Source organism: Rhipicephalus sanguineus, chromosome 8, assembly GCF_013339695.2.
Source record: "Rhipicephalus sanguineus isolate Rsan-2018 chromosome 8, BIME_Rsan_1.4, whole genome shotgun sequence".
In the NCBI taxonomy this organism is placed as follows: domain Eukaryota; kingdom Metazoa; phylum Arthropoda; class Arachnida; order Ixodida; family Ixodidae; genus Rhipicephalus; species Rhipicephalus sanguineus.
In genome coordinates this window covers 27,825,235-27,845,119 of record NC_051183.1, presented here as the reverse complement: position 1 = coordinate 27,845,119, position 19,885 = coordinate 27,825,235, and the positions used below count along the sequence as shown (strand labels likewise).

The following is a 19,885-nucleotide window of genomic DNA, read 5'->3' as shown; positions in this document are numbered from 1 at the left end:
TATTTTGCTGTCTTGCGGGCGTTTCAGGATACGGCGGCGAAGGAGAAAGCGCTTCAGTCTCTGACGTCGCTGTCTTCGGCGCAGATTGTGTCGGCCACGGCCATGCAGAACAAGGCCGGGCTAGCCTCCCTTGTGCCGCCCGTGAGCTACACAGGGGCGCCGGTGAGTGCCTGTGTTTATCGCTCTCGGCTGGCATTGAGGCGAGCGCGCTTTGGAGTGCGAAAGGACGTTGCCCACGAGGCATTCGGGAAAACTTGATAGAAATTAAAACATCCCTAGAGAAATCCAAACAGTAACAACAAATAGGCAGAACACAAGCGATGACTGTATGTACAACAACAACAAAAAAAAGCCCTTCATGTGCAGACTGTGAAAACTGGCTTATGTTCACGTGTTTTAGATATTGTTCCCATGGTAAGGTAACCTTATTTATGTTGCGTTTTAAATAAAAAATGTAGTTGAAACAACGCTTGTGTTCTGCTTATTTGTTCTTCCGGTTGTCGGCGTTTGAGTTTTGACCATGTATCTGTACCAACTCGCTCAAATGCTTGCTCATATACCAGGGGCGTAGCCAGAAATTTTTTTCGGGGGGGGGGGATTCAACCATACTTACTGTATGTTCGTGCGTGCGTTTGTATGTGTGCGTGCCTATGTGCGCAAGCAAAACTGCAAAATTTCGGGGGGGGGGTTGAACCCTCCCGACCCCCCCCCCCCCCCTGGCTACGCCCCTGTCATATACTCGAAAAAGCCTTAGATTAGTTGATTTCATTTATTGTATCCTCAGGGCCAAAGCATTACAGAGGACTGGTATTAAACACTTATTGTTAGTTATTGTTATTGTTATTTTATTGTTTGTTAAAGTGCTCTGGAAACTTTGATGATCAATAATGTCAGCAATGAGAGCAGTAAGGTGGTTCCAGTCATCACAAGGCCTAGTAAAAAAATGAGTTATTAAAAGTCGAACTTCTACTAAAAGAAACGGCTACCTTACGTCGGTGATCAATGCGTGATGATACATGCCGGGGAGAAGAGGTGACTTCATCATGTAATGAACGTCGTGAATGAAAAAAAAAATATTACTCTCGCATCAATAAAAATTACCCCCTCACAATACCAAGATCACTACGTGCAAAAATAACACAGGGGGCGCCACCGCCTTGAGGTTCGAGCATCAACTCCCCATGATGTAATAGATTATGTGGTGTCTTGAACCCTATGTAATTGTTCATTGGTAAAAATTGATTACGTTGTGCTCTAAGCAAGCTGGAGACTATACATATCGAGTTGCAAGAAATTTTACCAAGCTAGTATGGCGAAAAATACAAAAAAGGCTTTCAAACGTGCAATGTCGCACTGCATTCAGGGGCTGAGATTTCGACGCCGAATTCAAGAATAGAACTTTGGCTCTCACTTCAACTTCTAATAATATGGTTATGATGATGAAATGAATACAATAGGGTTTTCAGAGAATAATGTATTTGTCTAAACTTATCGTTTCACCTCAGTGTTCTTTCAAACATTGTATACCTTTTCCAGTGTTCTTAGGTGCTGAAAGATGTAAATTGTAAATGAATGCAATATGAATTAATGAATGCTTAGTTGAGCATATAACTTCTTTCTAAACACCTTGCAAATAACACGCTTCTGAATTAGGTGTCTCAGGTCGACTTCAGAAAAGCTACTTAAAAGTGTGCTCATTCACACTAGTTGTATCTCATGCAAAGCATCTATGGCCGTCTAGTCTGCATGTATATTGTATGTACACATTGCTTGCACATTTCAAGCATCTAGAGCCTTTATTGGGACACTGTGAGTACAAGAAGAGCATTTCATGTGCCTAACTTGCAATAAATGGTGTAATAATTGAGATCTGTCTGTACTACGCTTTAGTTAATATACATTTAATTTAGTGTAACCGATCATCGTACTCACTATTAGCTTATCCATTGTAAGCTTCATTCAACATCAGACTCGCCAGCAAGGATGCAGTTTTGTGATGCTATCACGGCATGAGTTATATTCACGGAACTTATTTGCTGTGTGCATTGAAAGGAATTGCTAACTACTATAGTGTATTGTTTACACTTCCAGCTCCATTTCTGAGCTAAAACATCAAAGCCTCATTCAATATACAGTAAAACCTCGGTGATACGAATCTCGCGGGGTGACCAAAAATATTCGTATCATCCGAAATTCGTATCACCAGAAAACATGAAAAATTAGTATGCGACAAAGGAAAGATGATTCAGTGTTTCTCAAGGCCGCAGCGACGTCATGAACAGCTCTGAATGACTGCCAGTAAAGTTTTTAGACGTCAACGATCATACTTGTACTCGTAAATATACGGTGCATGCGCGCGTGTGTAATTAATGAACCGTATGTGTTGTGACCCGTGACCGTTAATATCCCCTTCCTAAGCATACCACGCTTTTCTGCATGACACCGGAGTACTGCAGCGAAAGTGACCTAAGAAGCGCTTTGCACGCGATAGATGAAGGAAAGAAAATTTTAGAATCGCTGTCATTTGATGCTGTTATTTTCTTATCGCGGTGGTGTTGGGGGTGCTTTTCGGAAGATTTATGGCCCTGCCCACACGATAGGGACGTTTGCTCAAAATTCGGGAGCCTCCCGTGCAAATCGGAGAGTTGGCATGTGTGCGCGTATGTTGCGAGGCCTAGCTCCTTGAACGAGACCGTCCGTTTCGTGTCTTGCGGTCTTCGTCCTCCTCTCATGAGACTTCACGACAGACCCGCAGCCCAAGTTTCAGTCTTGTTTCATAGAACGTCTGATTGCGTGGACATGGCTTGCATCGACGTGGCAGACACTCGTTCACACAGTACAAAGACGCTGCTGCTTCGAGCACAGGAGCACGCGTCAACGTGTCGGGGAAAAAAAAACGCGACGTCAACGTCATCTGTAACCTAAACGCGAGGGAGCATAAAAGAATCCAAGATGCGCGCGAACTATCTCAGAGGCAACGACGCACCGTTGATGGTCGCGCAGCGCGCATGCCCGCGCCCGCGCCTGATGCCGTGCCTTCCCCGACAGCGCGGGCAGCACCTGTTCGCACCTGTGGACTAGCGTACGTTCGTATCAAACGTCGCGGGGTGAAAATCGGTTCGCAACAACCGTACTCCAATACATTGCAGGCTAATGGAACTTGGCCGGGACCACAAAAAAGTTCGTATCACCCCGAAATTCGTACCAGCCGCGATCGTATCACCGAGGTTTTGCTGTAGTTGGTGGAACAGTGTTTTGTGCGGTGCATAAACTTGAGATTAACAACTACCATTTCATTTCCAGTTTTGGCAGCCAACAATTGGCCAGCCTGGAACCTCTGAAGAGTAAGAATTTTTATTATTTACCTATCATTACAATTTAAGAGAGAAGGGGGTAAGAACGTGGGATGTTCATGCATAAGCTGACCACATGAGGAGTTCCCGGAATGGCTTTGAAAGCCTTTGTTTAACTAGAAAGTCTTAACAGCTTTAAATTCAGTACCACCTTAGCTGGTATCTGCTTTTATTTCCCCACAATCTAAGTTGGATACAGAACGGGTAACCATCTATGAGTCTGCATGTCATACTTTCGTATTTCACTTTGTAGTGGAGTATTACACTTTGCAAGGCCCACATTTTTTTTTTCATTACTGAACTCGTGTTCGAAACGAGCTCCAGTGCTTATCTGTAAAACTTAGCTATGTTCTGTCTCCGAAGGCGGATTGGTAGAAGACTAGGAAATTGTGAATCAGGATTAAACATCTAACGAGCCAAGAAAGATTTATTGATTGAGTTTTTCATTAAGTGTTTCAATTAAGCTTTACTTGCAGCAGTAAAATGCATGCCTGAAAGCCTAGACCAAGTACCTTGTTTTAGCTGTGTGTTTCCACATTGTGCTACAAAATGTGTGCAGTGCCGCTGGTGTTGCAGTTATTATACTGTTTCTAACTGCGAAAAGTAGGCTCTTGGGTACCGCCTAACTGCAAGGTCAAGTTACACTGCAGCATAATTTAAGTGGTCTTAGCTTTATGGTTAAATCTAAGCAGGTGATATCGCCACTGTCGGGTTTAAAATTCAGTATTTCAGGCCTATGCTGAACTGAATGAATTAGATGTTATTATAATGAATCTTGTCTACTTGGCCTCCTGTGCATTACAATTTTTAGCGCGAGTTATGTGCACTTCCCTTATCTGGTACTCCATCGAAGGAAGCCGAATAGTTTAATGCTTCAAGAGGTATTTATTAATCTGTCTCAACTAAAAGTAAACAAAGGCTAAAAGAAAAGCAATCATGGTGCATGTTTACACCTCTGTCCTTCACATGTAAACTCTACCCGCCATTGCTGTCGCAGCGTCAAGCCGTTCGCGTCGCAGCCCTATGCTCTGCAGAGCCCCAAGGCTCCCCCCGGCAGCGCCGGTGCGGGCGTTGACCTGCTGCCTCCCCCGCATGGCGGCATGACGCCCTCATGGGAGGGCCGCTCCATCGCCACCCACAAGCTGCGCCTCGTCGAGTTCTCCGCCTTCATGGAATTGCAGCAGGACACTGATACGGTAATTCACATGTCCACATAACGTCCCTCTTTGCTCTGCTGTGGAGATCCGTAAGGCCTTGCACATTAATTAGAGGTTTCTACGCAAAGGGATTTACAGAATAGAGGTTTTTAGTCTGTCCGGGAAAACTGCGCGTGCGCGCGTCCGTTAAACAGGGCCGCGCTGGCGAAAGCGGTTGCTGTCCACCTCAATCTATCAAATGACCGTCGTGCACACTGTAGCTCGCTAGCTGTGAACAGGTGCTTTTATTTGCTTTCGATTAATGTCTTGAAGCTTCGACAGCAAACTGTTTGTGTCGTTTCAGCACCGTTTTCAAGATACTCAAATAATCGATGCTGTAGGCATAGTGATTGGCGCTCCTGGAATCTCTGAGGATATAGATTACGTGTTTGTTAGTTGTTTTCTATCCTCCATAGGTGGCGTCACTTGACGTGGTGTCATTTACGGCACACGCTATCTGGTATTAAGGGCGAGACAGACGGTACGATTTTTCATGCGATTCGACGTCCGACACGGCGGAGGGGAAACCGGAATGGTGACCTTTCATAGCATCGTACAGCCACCATTCCCTCTCCCCCACCGCGGCGTCGGCCGTCGGATCGCATGGAAAATCGGACCCGTCTGTCCCCCGCTTTACGCTACACCTTTGCGTTACCGGTATACCGAACAGACTAAGAAACGCTAATATCGGGTTACCGGACGATGGTATCGACACCTTGTGATGCTTCGTGCAGCGATATTTATAGACATGCTTTATTTTACACAAGCAGAAAAGTAGAAAGCACTAAGTTTCTGCAATAACAATTCTGTGCTTCCATAGCTCATCTCGGCTACGCCAGATGACACCACCTATCCGGCCTCTCGCGTTTACGGCTACGGTATCTAACGCAAAAAGTTTGCGGACAGACTAAAACGTTTTTTTCCAGCCCAATACAGCGCAGACGGCAAGTCTAGAGCATTTACTCGCATAATGAACGCACCTTCTTTTTTTCCCCGAAAAACAGAAGCAAACTTGGGGGGTGCGTTTGGTATGCGGACTAAATTTTACAAAAACTCTTTCGGGATGTGGAAAAATTGCGTTAATGCACAAAAAAAGTCGCTTTCGCTGCAAGGACGAAGCAACGAATGCGACAGCAATAAATTGGAATGGTATACGAAGTAACGCTAGCAACTAACTCTTTTAGCATCCTATCTGGCGTGACTCTTCAAAACGCTGGCGTAAAAGAATATACGGCCGCTCCAGCGAGCGAATCTCTTCTCGTGCTGTCTGTCGCTTGAACGCGAAGCTGTGAAAACACAGTACGTGCAAAGTTCTAAGGCGTCTACCGATCCCTTCTAGAAATATCCGGTGCGCTCGGCCGCGCGCGACCATGCATGTAAGTCAAAGTACACATTTTATTTTGGAGACATGCAGCTCCCCCTCCGGCTCATATCTCCGTGCGCCTTTCGTGCGACGAAAGATGGGAGGGGTGTTTCTTCTACTTGAGGAGCCATCGACGGCAGCCGGTCGCACGCGGGGTGATGTTATCGCATGCACCCTTCGTGCGGCGGAGATGACCGGCGCGTTTTGGCTCTGCTCTAGCCGTGTTCGTCGGCAGCGCTCGCGCGCTTTTACTCGCAGGTGGACTACGCGACGCGCGGGGTGATCCTATCGATTTGAATTTTATAAGGAACACGACGGCAAGGGAGGAAATCCGCCAAGAGTGTCCATATATTTGCAGTCACAATAAAAAAAAAATCAGAGTCAATCCATGTTGTGGAGATAGAAGAGCAGCGAAGCTGTGTGGTGAAGCGCGGCGGTTTCGCTGCAGGTTTCACACAATTTGATATTCATGGCAGGGCTGCTCACCATACTCACAAGCAGCTCTGGGGCAGGTTGCAGTTCCAATCTAGTTAAATGATACTCCGGTGGGATACTTGAGAAATTTCAGATTGCCTCTTTAGCAAGATGGACACCACTGAGCTGATAATGACCTGCCTTACTTGATGCCCTAAGGGCCTGAAAGATACCTTAAATTAATAATCAAACAACTAAACATAACAGCAATGCAACTGGGGATGCAGCTGACATGCAAAATTTAAAGAAGTGCCCACATAGTTTCCATATAGTAAGTTATTTGGACAGATTTATGTATTACAAATATTATAAAAAAATAAGTTGCTAGGGTAACCTTGCTTATTAATGCTTTCTATCAACGCTCTCCATTATTAATGTGAAATGTGTGCAGCTCTTGCCTTCACATTTACAAGTTGTCATTCTTTCCATTGCAGTGTAACAAACATCTGTTCGTGCACATTGGTGGCCCACCTACCTACACAGATCCACTTCTGGAGGTGAGCCATCTTATAGGTGTTTGCTATAATATTGTATACAGTTGGGCAAGTTGGTTGTACAGTGGGGAATGAGTGAGCACAAACTGCGTGCAAATATATTTATCTTATCTTTTTTAGTAATGGAAGTGTCCAGCTTTCCAGATGACCTCTTGTCGGTGACGATGCCATCTTTCAGCACCCTTACATGCTGTGTTCACAAGCTTAAACCAGCACTCCAACTGTAATGCTAGGAAAGCCAAAGTCACTCACTGATGTGTTTTCTTGAAGCTTTTGTTAAAGGAGTGGTGACTGAAAACTTGTGAACCTTTGTTTTTTGCTCTTAATCAGTGGCTACCGACTCGATAATAGCGGCAACGAAACTCATTTGCCCCAGCGCGAGACGAATGTTTAATTATGTGTTCGTATGTTAAGACCGGAAGCAGTTTCAATTTCTAAGAACACTCGGTGGCCCCGTGACGTAGTCGGCCTGCTCGTTAACAAATACTATCAGGTGACCGCGAGAGCCAGTGACGTCACTGGCCAGCTTCTGCCGTTTTGTCAGCGCTGCTGTTTCGTCTGCTGCGTTGGGCGTTGCGAGTGCTTGTTTACTGAATCGTCAAACAACGTTGCTTACCTAGTGCGGCGATGGACGAAAGAGCTGGGAGGAGTATAAAAAACACTCAGAAAAGCTCGATTCACTTCGCAAATCTCGCCGGTGGCTGCGATGTTGTTCTTGTCGTTGTCGTCCAACTAAGGCGACGTTTTCCTTGAGGCTTGGAGCAGCCGCCGCATTAGACCTGCTGAAACATTTTCGCTTCGATCATTTGTAAAGTAGCAGGTTGAGAAGTGACGAACGAAGAAGTGAAATCGCAACATTGTCGCCCTGTAACAGTGTTTATGTGTTTAAAATAAGAGAGTTGAGCTAGTTGATAAGTATTCATGTTAAAGAGACAGGGCGTGCAAACATTGACACAAGAAAGAAGACACCACAAACGCCGTTTGTGATGTTTTGACTTCTCTCTTGTGTCCGTGTTTGCACGCCCTGTCCCTTTAACATGTTTATGTATAACATGCAAGTGACGTGATGTACGCTTTACTGACTCGTATTTAGATTGGGCAACACTGCGTTCTCGAGGCATATCAATGCCACGTACGCACGTTGGAATGCCGAAGCAGTTATCTGTCCACTATGCAATACGATCCCTGCAACAGAGAGCTTTAGTTTCTTTGGACTTCCTAACGTTTGCGCATACCTGGTTACCGGTGTTGTTGACGGCTGCAGTAGTAGCAGCAGCCGCGGAACCGGTAGCGAGATCTTGTGGTGTACAGCAACGCGACAGTAACGCGAACAGTAACGCGACATCCGTCGCATTACTGTTCTTGTCGCAAAAAAAGCAATGAGAATACTGTCAGTTGCTGATTATCTCCCTGCTAATGCTTTACACAGTCACTAAGCGGGTAAGTCATTGCTATATTAATTTGTAGGTCTCTGGTTAGGCTATGCATCATCAGGTGTCGCCACCAGCGTTTTCAGTCTCGTACACGCCTCCGATAACCCGGCCAGAACTCGTGACGTATGTTGTTTACAAAAAGGTCCCGCACGGTGACATCATCGCTTTTTGCTTCTATTTCCGATTCGGCACTTTCACGAACTTCAAAACTCAATTAAAATACTTTTTAGGCTGTATTTGTCGCTCATATTGTACAGATAGCACCTATATGCACCCATTAATGTGATGCAAGTCAAATTGTGTCCGAATTTTTGTGTCACCACTCCTTCAAAGCATGGACCACACTGAAAGTAATGTTATTTCCATCACATATACGCGCGTGGATACTGAATGGACAAGGCAAGGTGCCGCAGTGAAATGATGTAATGGTGTTCATTGTTTAATTCTGCACTGTCTTTCTGACACACACACACACACACACACACAACTTTCTCAACATACATATAACATCCGCTGAAACGTTCATATTCTGGAAGAGCAATACACAACTTGGAACATTGTATCGGCTTGGCTTGGATAGTCTATAACAGACCGAGTGTAGGACTGAGTGCATTGGCACAACATTCTAAGGATTAGCCACAGTGCAAGAACACCGGAGGGGACATCAGAGGGTTCTTTTTATTCTTCTGTTCCCTCTGGTGTTCTTTGCTGTTGCTAATTCTGTAGCCTGTAATAGGCAAGCCAGCACGTAAATGTCATGTGATGAGACGAATCGCATAGTACTATATATTAGCGATCGTATAAAAAGTATATGAAATTTAGAATTGTTTGCATGCTGTCAGCACTGCATTGACACTGATTGTGCAGAAATCATCCAATATCGACAGGAAATGCATTGAGTGTATTTCGCTGTAGTATGAATATGTACGAGTATTACAACACTGAGTATGAGGAAGGTGTTTAAGGTCACGTTTAACGTTGTAGCATTTTAAGATTCACGAAGAAGCCTTATATTAATGGCAATGTGCCCCTCTTTCCATTCGTCCTTTTCTGCATTGTCAACGGTTGCTTTTTTACTGTATCCCAAAGGCGGTGGACATACGGCAAATTTATGACAAGTTTCCCGAAAAGAAGGGGGGCCTTAAGGAACTGTATGACAAGGGTCCCCAGGATGCCTTCTTTTTGGTCAAGTTCTGGGCCGATCTCAACACAAGCATTCAGGACGAAGCTGGCGTCTTCTACGGCGTCACTAGTCAGTGAGTACCAGGTGTTGCTCCATCCCGTACACCAGCTTGCCGCATAGCAATTAACATTGATGGAATCGCCAACTGTTGCAATGCAGCTTGGAATGTCATTATTTTGGCGAACTGTTGATACACATTAATCCTCAAGAATAGTGAAACAAACACGGCTAAGAAAACAAAGTTATGCTGCTACTATTTAGCAAGGAAGGTTTTCATTGATTTGCTGTATTTGTTTATATAGTAGATCATTGGCTCTTAGCAGCTGTTAGCAAAGCATGGGAGTGGGGTTTTCTTGGGCAACATATCATCTTTAACCTCAATGCCCAGGCACATATATATCACAAAAAAGACAATTGTACGCCCTGAACGCAATGTGTTGGGCTGCCTGAAACAAATGCTCGAAATCTTTGAAATAAATTGCCCCGAAGTGAATCATTGATAGCACTTGTGTGTAAACAGTACAGGAATGGGATGTACGCCCGGAACATACACAATGCTTCTTTCTTAAATCTTATTTCTGTCTTCTGTTTTTCCAAAAGTCATGAATTGTACTTATAAAATGTGCGCAGTTCCGTAGTAATATAACGCATGGGAAACTGCAGTACACGTCTATTACAGGATGCAGAAAAACAGTTTCATTATGTTTGGTGGGCTTTTCTTGTCAGTCTCCTGCATATATACATTTCTATGAGACAGTATTCCTAATAACATTTTTACGATTTCTTTTGCAGATATGAAAGTAATGACAACATGACAATAACTTGCTCCACAAAGGTTTGCTCCTTTGGGAAGCAGGTTGTTGAGAAAGTTGAGGTACGTATGGCTATTGCAACTGGTAACACTTTATTTTTCATGAACATTATTGTGCATGTAAATTATTAAAAGTATGAATCTGATCAGGTTTTTGTTTTGTTGCACACCATGATCTGGTCTGTTTTATGACAGTGCAGGCCCACAACTGCCGATTTGTAAATGTGTTTTTTTCAATCAATGAATGACTGATTGAAATTCTAGTATTTAGTCCAGACAGCTTTGTTGAGCAACAACATTTAGTTGCCTTTAAGACATTCCCTAGCAACAGATACCTCACACGGCAGGCTTGACTAATTCAGCTACATGTGGTCGAAAAGAATGTTTGTCAGGCTTCACCGCAGTATCCCTTAATTTTGCCCTGAAGCTACTTTTATAGACGAAATTTTACTTAATGAATTCAATATTTATTACTGTGAAGCCATGCCAAACTTCAGGACACTGAGTGATACGAAAGCAAACAGTAAAAGGAAAGAAATCTTCCTGGAGACTGCTGCTTCTGCTGCTTTATACTTTACCATTCTTACCAGATTCAGTAAATAAGATTCAAGTGCTGCATGGAATTGGGTAAATATGAGCATTGCATGCAATTACTTTTGTGGCTCAACCTTTCATATGTTTGAGTACTTTAACTGGTGAAACAAACTATACGAAGGTGTAGGCTGTATGTACTAAAATATAGCTGGTACACAAAGAATTTGTATTAAATACTAGCAGTCAATAGTGCTCATGCTAGCACTTTGACACATTTGACAACATTTCATTTGTATTCCGTCACACACTTTGACGAAGTGAGATAATTTTTATTTAAAATATTGTTTGTATAACGTAGCCAGGATGGTTTGTACAAGCTGTTTGCAATTTTCCTTCGTCCTTTCTTTTTTGCAGACTGAGTATGCAAGGTTTGAGAATGGCCGTTTCGTGTATAGAATTCATCGATCACCAATGTGCGAATACATGATCAACTTCATTCACAAGTTGAAGCATTTGCCTGAGAAGTACATGATGAACAGTGTCCTCGAGAACTTCACAATACTACAGGTAAGAAGCAAAGAACTTTGCATGGCTGAAAACCTTGGTTTTATGAAAATTTGTTGTTATATTTTCAACAGTGTTGACTTGCTATTCAGACTAAACAGACAAGACTGTCCCTGTGCTTTGCTCGCAACGTACAGAATGACATAGCTATTTATCCGGCACAGCAGGGTATTTTATTCGAGAAAAACATGCATACTATGAGAACTCAGCTTTCATCAGAGGCTGTCTTCTCATTAGCTATGACGGGTACCATGTGTGAAAACATGTAATATAGGTTTACAGTGCCAGTGAATCTTGCACAAGAAAATTAGAGGGTGTTCCGAGTGACAGTGGCATCTAATAAGATACCTCACAGCAGGGCCACTTTTGAAGACAGTGACTTAGTAAGGCAGATACAATAACAATTTGGAGTGCACTAGCAGCTGCTCTAATGAAAAGCTTCCGTCTCTCTCTCTCTCAACATATATATGTATATATATATATATATATATATATATATATATATATATATATATATATATATATATATGTATATATATATATATATATAATCTATGCACACGCACATGCATCAACTGCCACGGCATGCATATTATCATAGGGAATTCATTGATGTCACTGGAGGAGCTCTGCTTCATGGCTGATACATGCTGTGCTGGCTTTTTTGAAGGATGAAACTTGTGAGGATGCAAAAGAAAATAGTCGCCATGTGAGACTCAAACAACTTGAACATTTCACGTCTAAGATGTTGTGCTAGCAATACATGATTAAATCCTGCTGTTCAAGGCTATGAGAGCCTGAAATATCAAAAAATAGGCTGCACTTGCTTTCTATGCAGTTTGTGTAATCAGAAAGATAGAGCACGTTCCTATTGATTTCATGTCTATCAAAACTGCCAAGAACAATTTCTCTGTGCTTAAGGCACCACATGAAGATAGTGCAGTTTTGGTAGAAGTGATGCCCTCATGAAACAGGATGGCTGATTCATGGAAAGATCTAAATGAAATAGTTTTGCAGCTTGCTTGGGTAATTTCAGTGTGGTTAACTGTGTCCTTTGTTTCTTGATAGAGAGACACAACACACAATAGGAAATATATCGGCCACGACTATACATGTGTTTATACAAAATGTCTCGCTATGCTTTCCTCGACAAAAATGCTTACAAAATGAAAAAGTTGAATAAAAATAAATAATTCAAAATCGAGAACCAGGCTGTTAAACCAAAGGACCCCTATGAAGAGCAGCTTTTACCCACAGCTCTCCTCCATCACTATAGTGATAAAAATAAATTATTGTTATAATATTATTATAATCGGAGCATTTGCAAGCGTTATATGCATGATTTGGACTTCACCAACGATTCATGTTACAGGTCGTGACCAATCGAGACTCCCAGGAGACGCTTCTGTGCATCGCATACGTGTTTGAGGTCTCCACCAGTGTTCACGGAGCCCAGCATCACATCTATCGTCTCGTCAAAGACTGAGTGCCTCGGTGCACCTCCTCGCCAGTTTTTCAGTGCCTCACATCCACCACAGCCTCCCGCCCACAGACGCCACATAAGAGATGGAAAAAACAAGAAGGTGCCTGTGTGGTCGGGACATGAAGAGAAATAAAAGAAAAAAAGTGCATCATCTGTAAATAGCAGTGCCACCGCGATGATTCGACCTCGGTTCAGCCTTCCGCAATTCGTGTTGGTGCTTTCTTATGCCTTCCTTTTATCGGTGCGCGAGTGTCGGGCCTTCGCAACCCTTTTTTGTTTTACTTCCCCGGCTTTCGAGCACTTTTATTTTGCTTGTCATTTCTGCGATATGAGTGCGAGTGCCGCCCGATTGTATTTTCTGATGCTTCTGCACTTACCTGCAAATTTTTGTTACACATTGACGACTTTCTTGGTTAATGCTTTCCCGGCGCGTCTTTTTCAATCGCCCCACTCCTTGGTTAATGTGGCAGGAAGTTCTGCTTGTCATTTTAAAAATGTTTTAATGCTGTATTAATGACGATTGATGCAAATGTGAAGAGAAAAGAAAATTGGCCATCCTTTTTGCATACAGTGGTTGAATGGCCAGCCAGTTTGGCAAAGAATGCACTTGTGCTATCATTTTAGTGGAAAATCGTCCCATGTCAGTGCTAAATGAAGCATAAGAATGAATTTCATGTAATTCGAAGGTTGTGGACTGGGTCTTCAAAGGTGGCAAATCGTTCTTGCCCACTTTAACTGATTTCGCATAAGGTACTGCTCTTGAGTTAAAGACTACAAGTAATGCCCCTTATGCTTTCATTGACGTCAACCAGTGTGTCGGAACGGAACGAAAACCAAAAACGAAAAACGGAAAAAACGATATTTTTGACGGGAACAAGAACGTAACCGAAACTTTATTATTTTGTCCCGGAGTGAAACCGAAATTTTTAAAATCATTTTTCGGTTCACGAGAAAACTTGGCAATCCGGAACAACTGAGGTCATGCAACGCGAGCAATTATGCACATCTCAGAGTACAGTATTAGCGCGTACCTCAGGCAGGAATTCCAACGCAAAGATATGTTGAAATTGTGCGAAAAACGAAAACAGTGGCAACCAGAGATGTTTATATTAACGCAAGTGGACTTCTGCGCGCCTGTCACGCAGGCCAGCGTGGAGAGGGCATTGTCGGCACCGAAGTTTGTTACAACAAAAGCTGTTATGAGATCACAACAGCCGATTTCGGCGCCATAGTTGTCCGCCGCCGGTGTCCGTAACCGTTATCGCGTGAAATATAAAAAAACGAAATGAGAAACATATTTGTAGGATCGGATGGAATTTTAACTCGCGCCTAGCTGTGCGTGGCAGTCGAGTATTCCACCACAGTGTCACGCTGGTGCTTGTAACTTCTTCGCAAAAATACTCTATACAGGCGTCATGTCGGGCAAGCAGTCGTGTTAAGATATGTTATATAGCGTGGCAGAAAAGTAAAATAGCAACCTGGCGTCACAAAATGCGAATTGCTCAAGGAGTGAGTCGTTGAATGCTTTCAACCCGTTACAAAGGGCTCAGCCATAATTCATCGTCATTAGCCACAGCACAAAGTGCACATAATGCCTCTCAGATGTAACTTAGAAGTACTTGTTGCTTGGCTAGTTGGTTCATCTAATGAGGGAAAGAACTAGACGCCTAAAACACCGAAAAAAGGACGAACAGCACAGGGAAAGAGCGTCACTCGCAACTGGTTTATTCTCAGAAGAAACGCACAAAATGTATATGCCACTATCCCACTTCTTAATTAAGAGGAGGGCAAGTAACTATATCACAAATCCAATGTTTTTATGATTACGTTAACTTCAAATTTTTGCATTAAAAAAACCGTTACAGAACGTTTTTTTTTCTCGTTTCGGAACAGAGACGAAACGGAACTTTTTGTGGTGAAACGAAACTAAAACCGAAAGGAAAAACATTTCGTTCCGACACCCTGGCGTCAACATCGGTTGACTTCAGTAGCTTGTGGCTAATAAAGAAATGGGCCCCTCGATCCTTGCTCTTATTGTTTGTTAAGTAAATGGAAACATGAAGCATTAGAACGGTGCCTCTGTCGTCAACGCTTTAACAGGTATCTAACAGTTTTGAAAAAGCGATATGACACAGTTGCATATTTTGCAGAGCGGTGCTAGGTTGCGGACAATTCTATCTTCTTCTGTGTCAGGAACTGCGCGAGGAGATATATGGCTGTTCCACCACTGTAATAGCAATGCAGCGAAATTAATGCGAACGTCAAAAATATATGCTACACTGTTGTTTTGTTAGGTGTAGATTGACGTTTCCGTCAAAGAGACAAATGAGTTGTCAATTATCACACAGCTGCACTTTATGAAACGAGAGAAAGTAGAAGGTGGCTGAACCTTTGTGGTGAAAACTTTATTTTCATATCAAAATTTTGTTGTCAATAATATGATGGATACAGATGACAAGCAATAATATATGCATTATCTTTCGTGGCAGATTTTTTTAGAAAGGCAATTGGATGGTAATGTTGCAGTTTTACCGAACACTGCTGCAATCATTTTCTTCTATGTGGTACCTTTAAAAATATATCTTCACATCATAATGATGCAACAATTTTTATTTATACTTTCTTTTTCATGTAAAGATTGCCTGTAAACTTCAGCATAATACATGCTGAAATGTGGAACAGAGGTTTGTGTGTGTGGTTCAACTTGTACAACATACGCGTGTTGCAGTGGCACCTTTTTATTACTACTTTTATTTGTAGTGGCAATATGTCCTTGCAGACTTTGCACTTGGGATTCTTTTCATGGTCTGGCTCTACTCTCCGCAGTATATTCAGTTTCACTAGGAGTGCATTTTATTGTTTTAAAGCAAAGTGTTGATATTTGTGCTCATTGTTTACATATTTCGTTCTTTTGTCCCTAAGCGTGGTGCAGCATTATTTGATGCAGCAGAGTCTGCCGTTGCCATTTTAATCTATGCAAATTCTGCTTTGCGAGAAAACGCATGACGAAGCCATGAAAAAACCCGTAGCGGCATGATTATTAGGGCGAAAGGGTTGTCTCATGAGTAGGAAAAGCCAGCGCCCGGTATTGACAAAGCGAATGGTTCGAAAATTACATCAGGCGATTGCATCCATAATGTAATTTGTGACGTCATCAATGATTTAAAGAGTGATGCCATGTGGTGACGTCAAAGGTGGGCCGATCCTGGAGGTAGTGCAAGAGCCTGTGAGGTGAAGAAAGCTTTAGGTTAGGTGCAGTACATAATGTGAAATATTTTACTACCATGAATTGCTGTATAATTTTTATGCCATCAATACTGGAAACAAGTGTCTCGAATTTTTATCTATATGGCTTGACTTCTATTAAAGCTAAGAGCAACTGCTAACTAGGCTCTTGACGAAGCTCGGAATCCACTGGATGACACAGAAAGAGTTTTCGAACCTTAACTATAATTTATAAGTTAGCCTAGCAAAATTGAAATGCACGAGTCACGTGTTTAGTGCGGTTTGATAATAAGGTGTGGTATGACGGAATACTTTTATTGCAGCCAGCTGTGTCTGTGCTGTAACTTAAGCCGGCTCCAATGTGAATTTCAGTGAAATAACGGCACGCAGTTGTATTCGTTGTACTGACAAACTCCTAAAAGTTATGGCTTTGTTGCATCACGATATAAATGCAGAGTCGCTGCATTAATAAGATAATGCTGCACTACAAAGCAGAAAAGCAGCTTGGTATGTTTTTGTAGTTGATATAACACAGCAGGTTTTGATATGTGACGTTGTATGATCTCAAGTCATGTTTTTTTTTTCTGTGTTACGGTTTGTTACGTTGCCAAATGGGTGCCCAAAAGCTCAGATGGCTTGCCGCGTCGGCCGCTGCCGGCTTGTTTCAGCGCATCTTCGTGATAAATGCCATTTACTGTGACACTGGGCACCCTTGAAGAGAGCGCCCACAATCATCAGTAACACTTAGGGTGTTGTTTTGAAGTATTTGTTTTTTTCCCTTGGGGCACACCGTTTGCCAAAGGGGTGCTCCCAGAGGTAGCTTCCATCACTTTTTTTTTCATTTTTCTAATGTCACGCAGCGTATCCGAGTGCCATTTATGCAAAAAAAAAACTCAACTCTTATTCTGGACCATTGTTACGCGCATTTTTTCCATCGTGCACGAGAACTAAGCCAAGTCTTGCGACATTGCTGTGGTGCTTTTCATTCAACAACCTTGCAGCTTTTGCACGTTTCGAACATAGATCGTAATATTTACTAGCACTGTCATGCTTTTTAGCTGCCGTCAGCCTGAGTTGCACATATGTACTGATACTGTGTTTAATTAGTGCGTGTTCCTTTTGATTCCTTAAGAAAAATGTACTGCGCAGCCTTTACACAAGGTAAAGTGCTATCTAACAGAAGCGTGAATGAGCTATATGTACATTCTGGGCAACTCCGGCCGTAGCAATGCTAATTACGAATCATTTAAACCAACGGATGCTTTTTGTTTGTGAGTTTTTAGATGATGCTTCTAATTTATTAAAAATGATCTACACTGAAAATTATAGTCGAGAGCTGACAATGAGAGAGGTATGGAGGTGTATTCCATGCATTATGTTGGCATTGAAATTATTCTGCAACACATTTCACTGAAGACGTTTCACAGTGATGTAGGGTGAACGAGTATTTAATATCTCTGGTATGCTTTGTAACAGTTCCTGTTTGACCTTGTTTTTACATTTGGAACAATGTACGTTGAAAATTCTGAGGTGATAGACGCTGTGATGATGACATACATGAGAATGACATGTGTGTTTCTCTTGTGTGTAGTCATTTTTGCACCTTTCACCATAGAATGTGCACAACAAACACGCTTAAATTTCCATCCTCAAGTTGAGATGTTTTTGTTATTCTCAACTTGAATACTGAGCATTTCGTTCATAATAGAAAGGGAGAAATTGCACACTTCAGACAATGATTTGAAGGGCAGGATACGTGGCACTAATTTACTTCATTCATGCATGCCAGCAACATTCACTTGACAGTGCACAGTATAGTTCACTCTGAACAGGGCATACCAGTTTAGTATTCAAACTTGCATAACGTTTATATGTATTCACACAGTAAGGATATTGTTTCTTATATATTGCATTTGGAAGCGATCAAATGAAAATTAAACGGAGCAGGTGGCTTGTTGCCTTAGTTGCAATCACTGTTGACATTCTAAATTTTTTTAATAGGCAATCTTGCCATTTTACAGAAAGACCAGGATAGCTATTAATTTCTAGTTAGCAGAAATTCGAGAATCATTTCAAAGGGCAGTTTTAGTTTCGGAAACGTTTGTGAGCTATGAAAAAATAAAATGAGAGTACCACATGTATCATGCCAATAAATCTTTTGTGTAGCTGTACGCAGAATTCCCTGCACAAAAACTAATTTCGAAAAGCTGTTGCATGTTTCTGTGTGGCCCAAGCACTGTGTAGAGCACATTCATGCTGAGCAATTTGCTGAATTCTGATGTTGAGGCAATGTATGCAGTACACAACTTACAACTACGATCGTAATGTCATGGACTAATTGATAGCCAGTTTATGTAGCACGTTATCAAATGAGCACAGTGCACTAAATGAGAGATATGCTAAGGACCAAGTGTAGTCCGCCTGGGCAAGGCAATGTAATGGAAAGAACTACAATGAGTCCTAAGGACATGTCGTGAATCTTGAACACTTCTCATCTACAACAAGCTTGCATACATATAATTAAAGCTTATTATCGAAAAAGATGAATCAGATTGTCAACTCAGTTTCTGTTAGGAGTAGTGAAACTGGTGTAACCGTAGTGGTTTGTGTAGGCATGAAATGTGGCAGAATTAATTTTTATTATCCACAAAACTGTCTTCTATGCGGTTTCACGATGAGAGATCTTGCAATATTGAGGTAGATCAGGTTGTGAGTTAAGTGTACTTATACTTAAAGACGTACTTCATTCTTCATTTTATGTTTATGTATATGTTAATGTACACAGTGTTAAGGGTGGCCAGGGTGCATCTGAAACACATAGTACTGAGCTTAATATTTCATAGGGTTTTCAGGTATGCCACGGGTTAAGCACTTCTTTCTTTGACCTCACCAGTGTAAGCTCTCTCTTTACGCAATGATGAAGAAGGGTGTCCATTTTTTAGGGCTTAAGCCTAGGAGTCTTTCCAAATCTTTTAAGTGACAGTCAACCTTCTTCTATGATCTCTTCATGGCAATCAGCTTCACGGCCTGTTGAAGGACTGCATAACGTTGCATTTAACTTAGGCATGTTAGGCAGCTAATTTTATTGTATTAGGCATCAGCTCTCATGGCAGCTACAACTCGTTGTGCTTAACGTATTAGCTGCAGGGCGTGGCTTGAACTAAGCACTAGTACGTCGATAGTTTGAGGAAAATGGTTTCCATGTCCTAAAAGTCGCGTTGTCATTACATACACTCGCTGCTCAAGTGATGGAAGTTTTGTTCGATGCGTGGCAGATATGGCATGTTCATACGCTTGATCCATATGTTTAAGAATAGCTCATCATGATCCGTGGGTTACCTTACTTTTAATCGTGCTGCTTTTATATACATGCCTGAACGATGGCGCAGATTTTGCAGCTTTCTCTCATTGTCATCTTTCTGCACAGAGAAATGGGAAATTTCTTTTGCTGCTTTTGGTGCCTGGCATCTTGTTGACGTCGACGTGAGATAGACTGCCTTGGCAGTGTTTGTCTATTTTGAGTGCACATGCTGTCAGTGTCACTGCTTGGCCTTTGTTTCTGCCAAGATTTGGATGGAGCGAAGCGCGCTTTGCTAGCCTGTTGCCCGAGACATTTTCTTAATGTAATCAAATCGTTCGATACCGCAAACATTTCTTGGACATGGTCTAAATCGAGGTGCCTGGTATCGTTACATGGTTTTCAATGAGCAATAAACTCTTCCACAAGGCAGAAACTGCATCACCCAAAGAGCTTTCCCCCTTTTTTTTAATG

General features: G+C 42.3%; 1 protein-coding gene across 3 annotated transcripts in view; it reads left to right on the top strand.

Moving 5' to 3' along the window:
• LOC119403096 (transcriptional enhancer factor TEF-1-like) overlaps positions 1-14,099 on the top strand; it is a 217,445-nt gene extending 203,346 nt beyond the window's left edge. For 2 of the 3 annotated variants that reach the window (XM_049418798.1, XM_049418799.1), the window contains 8 exons: positions 28-162; positions 3,304-3,344; positions 4,351-4,549; positions 6,821-6,883; positions 9,403-9,569; positions 10,289-10,370; positions 11,256-11,408; positions 12,778-14,099. In XM_049418798.1, coding sequence (XP_049274755.1) covers positions 28-162; positions 3,304-3,344; positions 4,351-4,549; positions 6,821-6,883; positions 9,403-9,569; positions 10,289-10,370; positions 11,256-11,408; positions 12,778-12,891 — 954 coding nt within the window. In that variant the 3' untranslated portion in view covers positions 12,892-14,099. The remainder of the gene's footprint in view (positions 1-27; positions 163-3,303; positions 3,345-4,350; positions 4,550-6,820; positions 6,884-9,402; positions 9,570-10,288; positions 10,371-11,255; positions 11,409-12,777) is intronic. The other variant, XM_049418800.1, reaches the window with a different exon arrangement.
• The last annotated feature ends 5,786 nt before the right edge of the window (positions 14,100-19,885 follow it).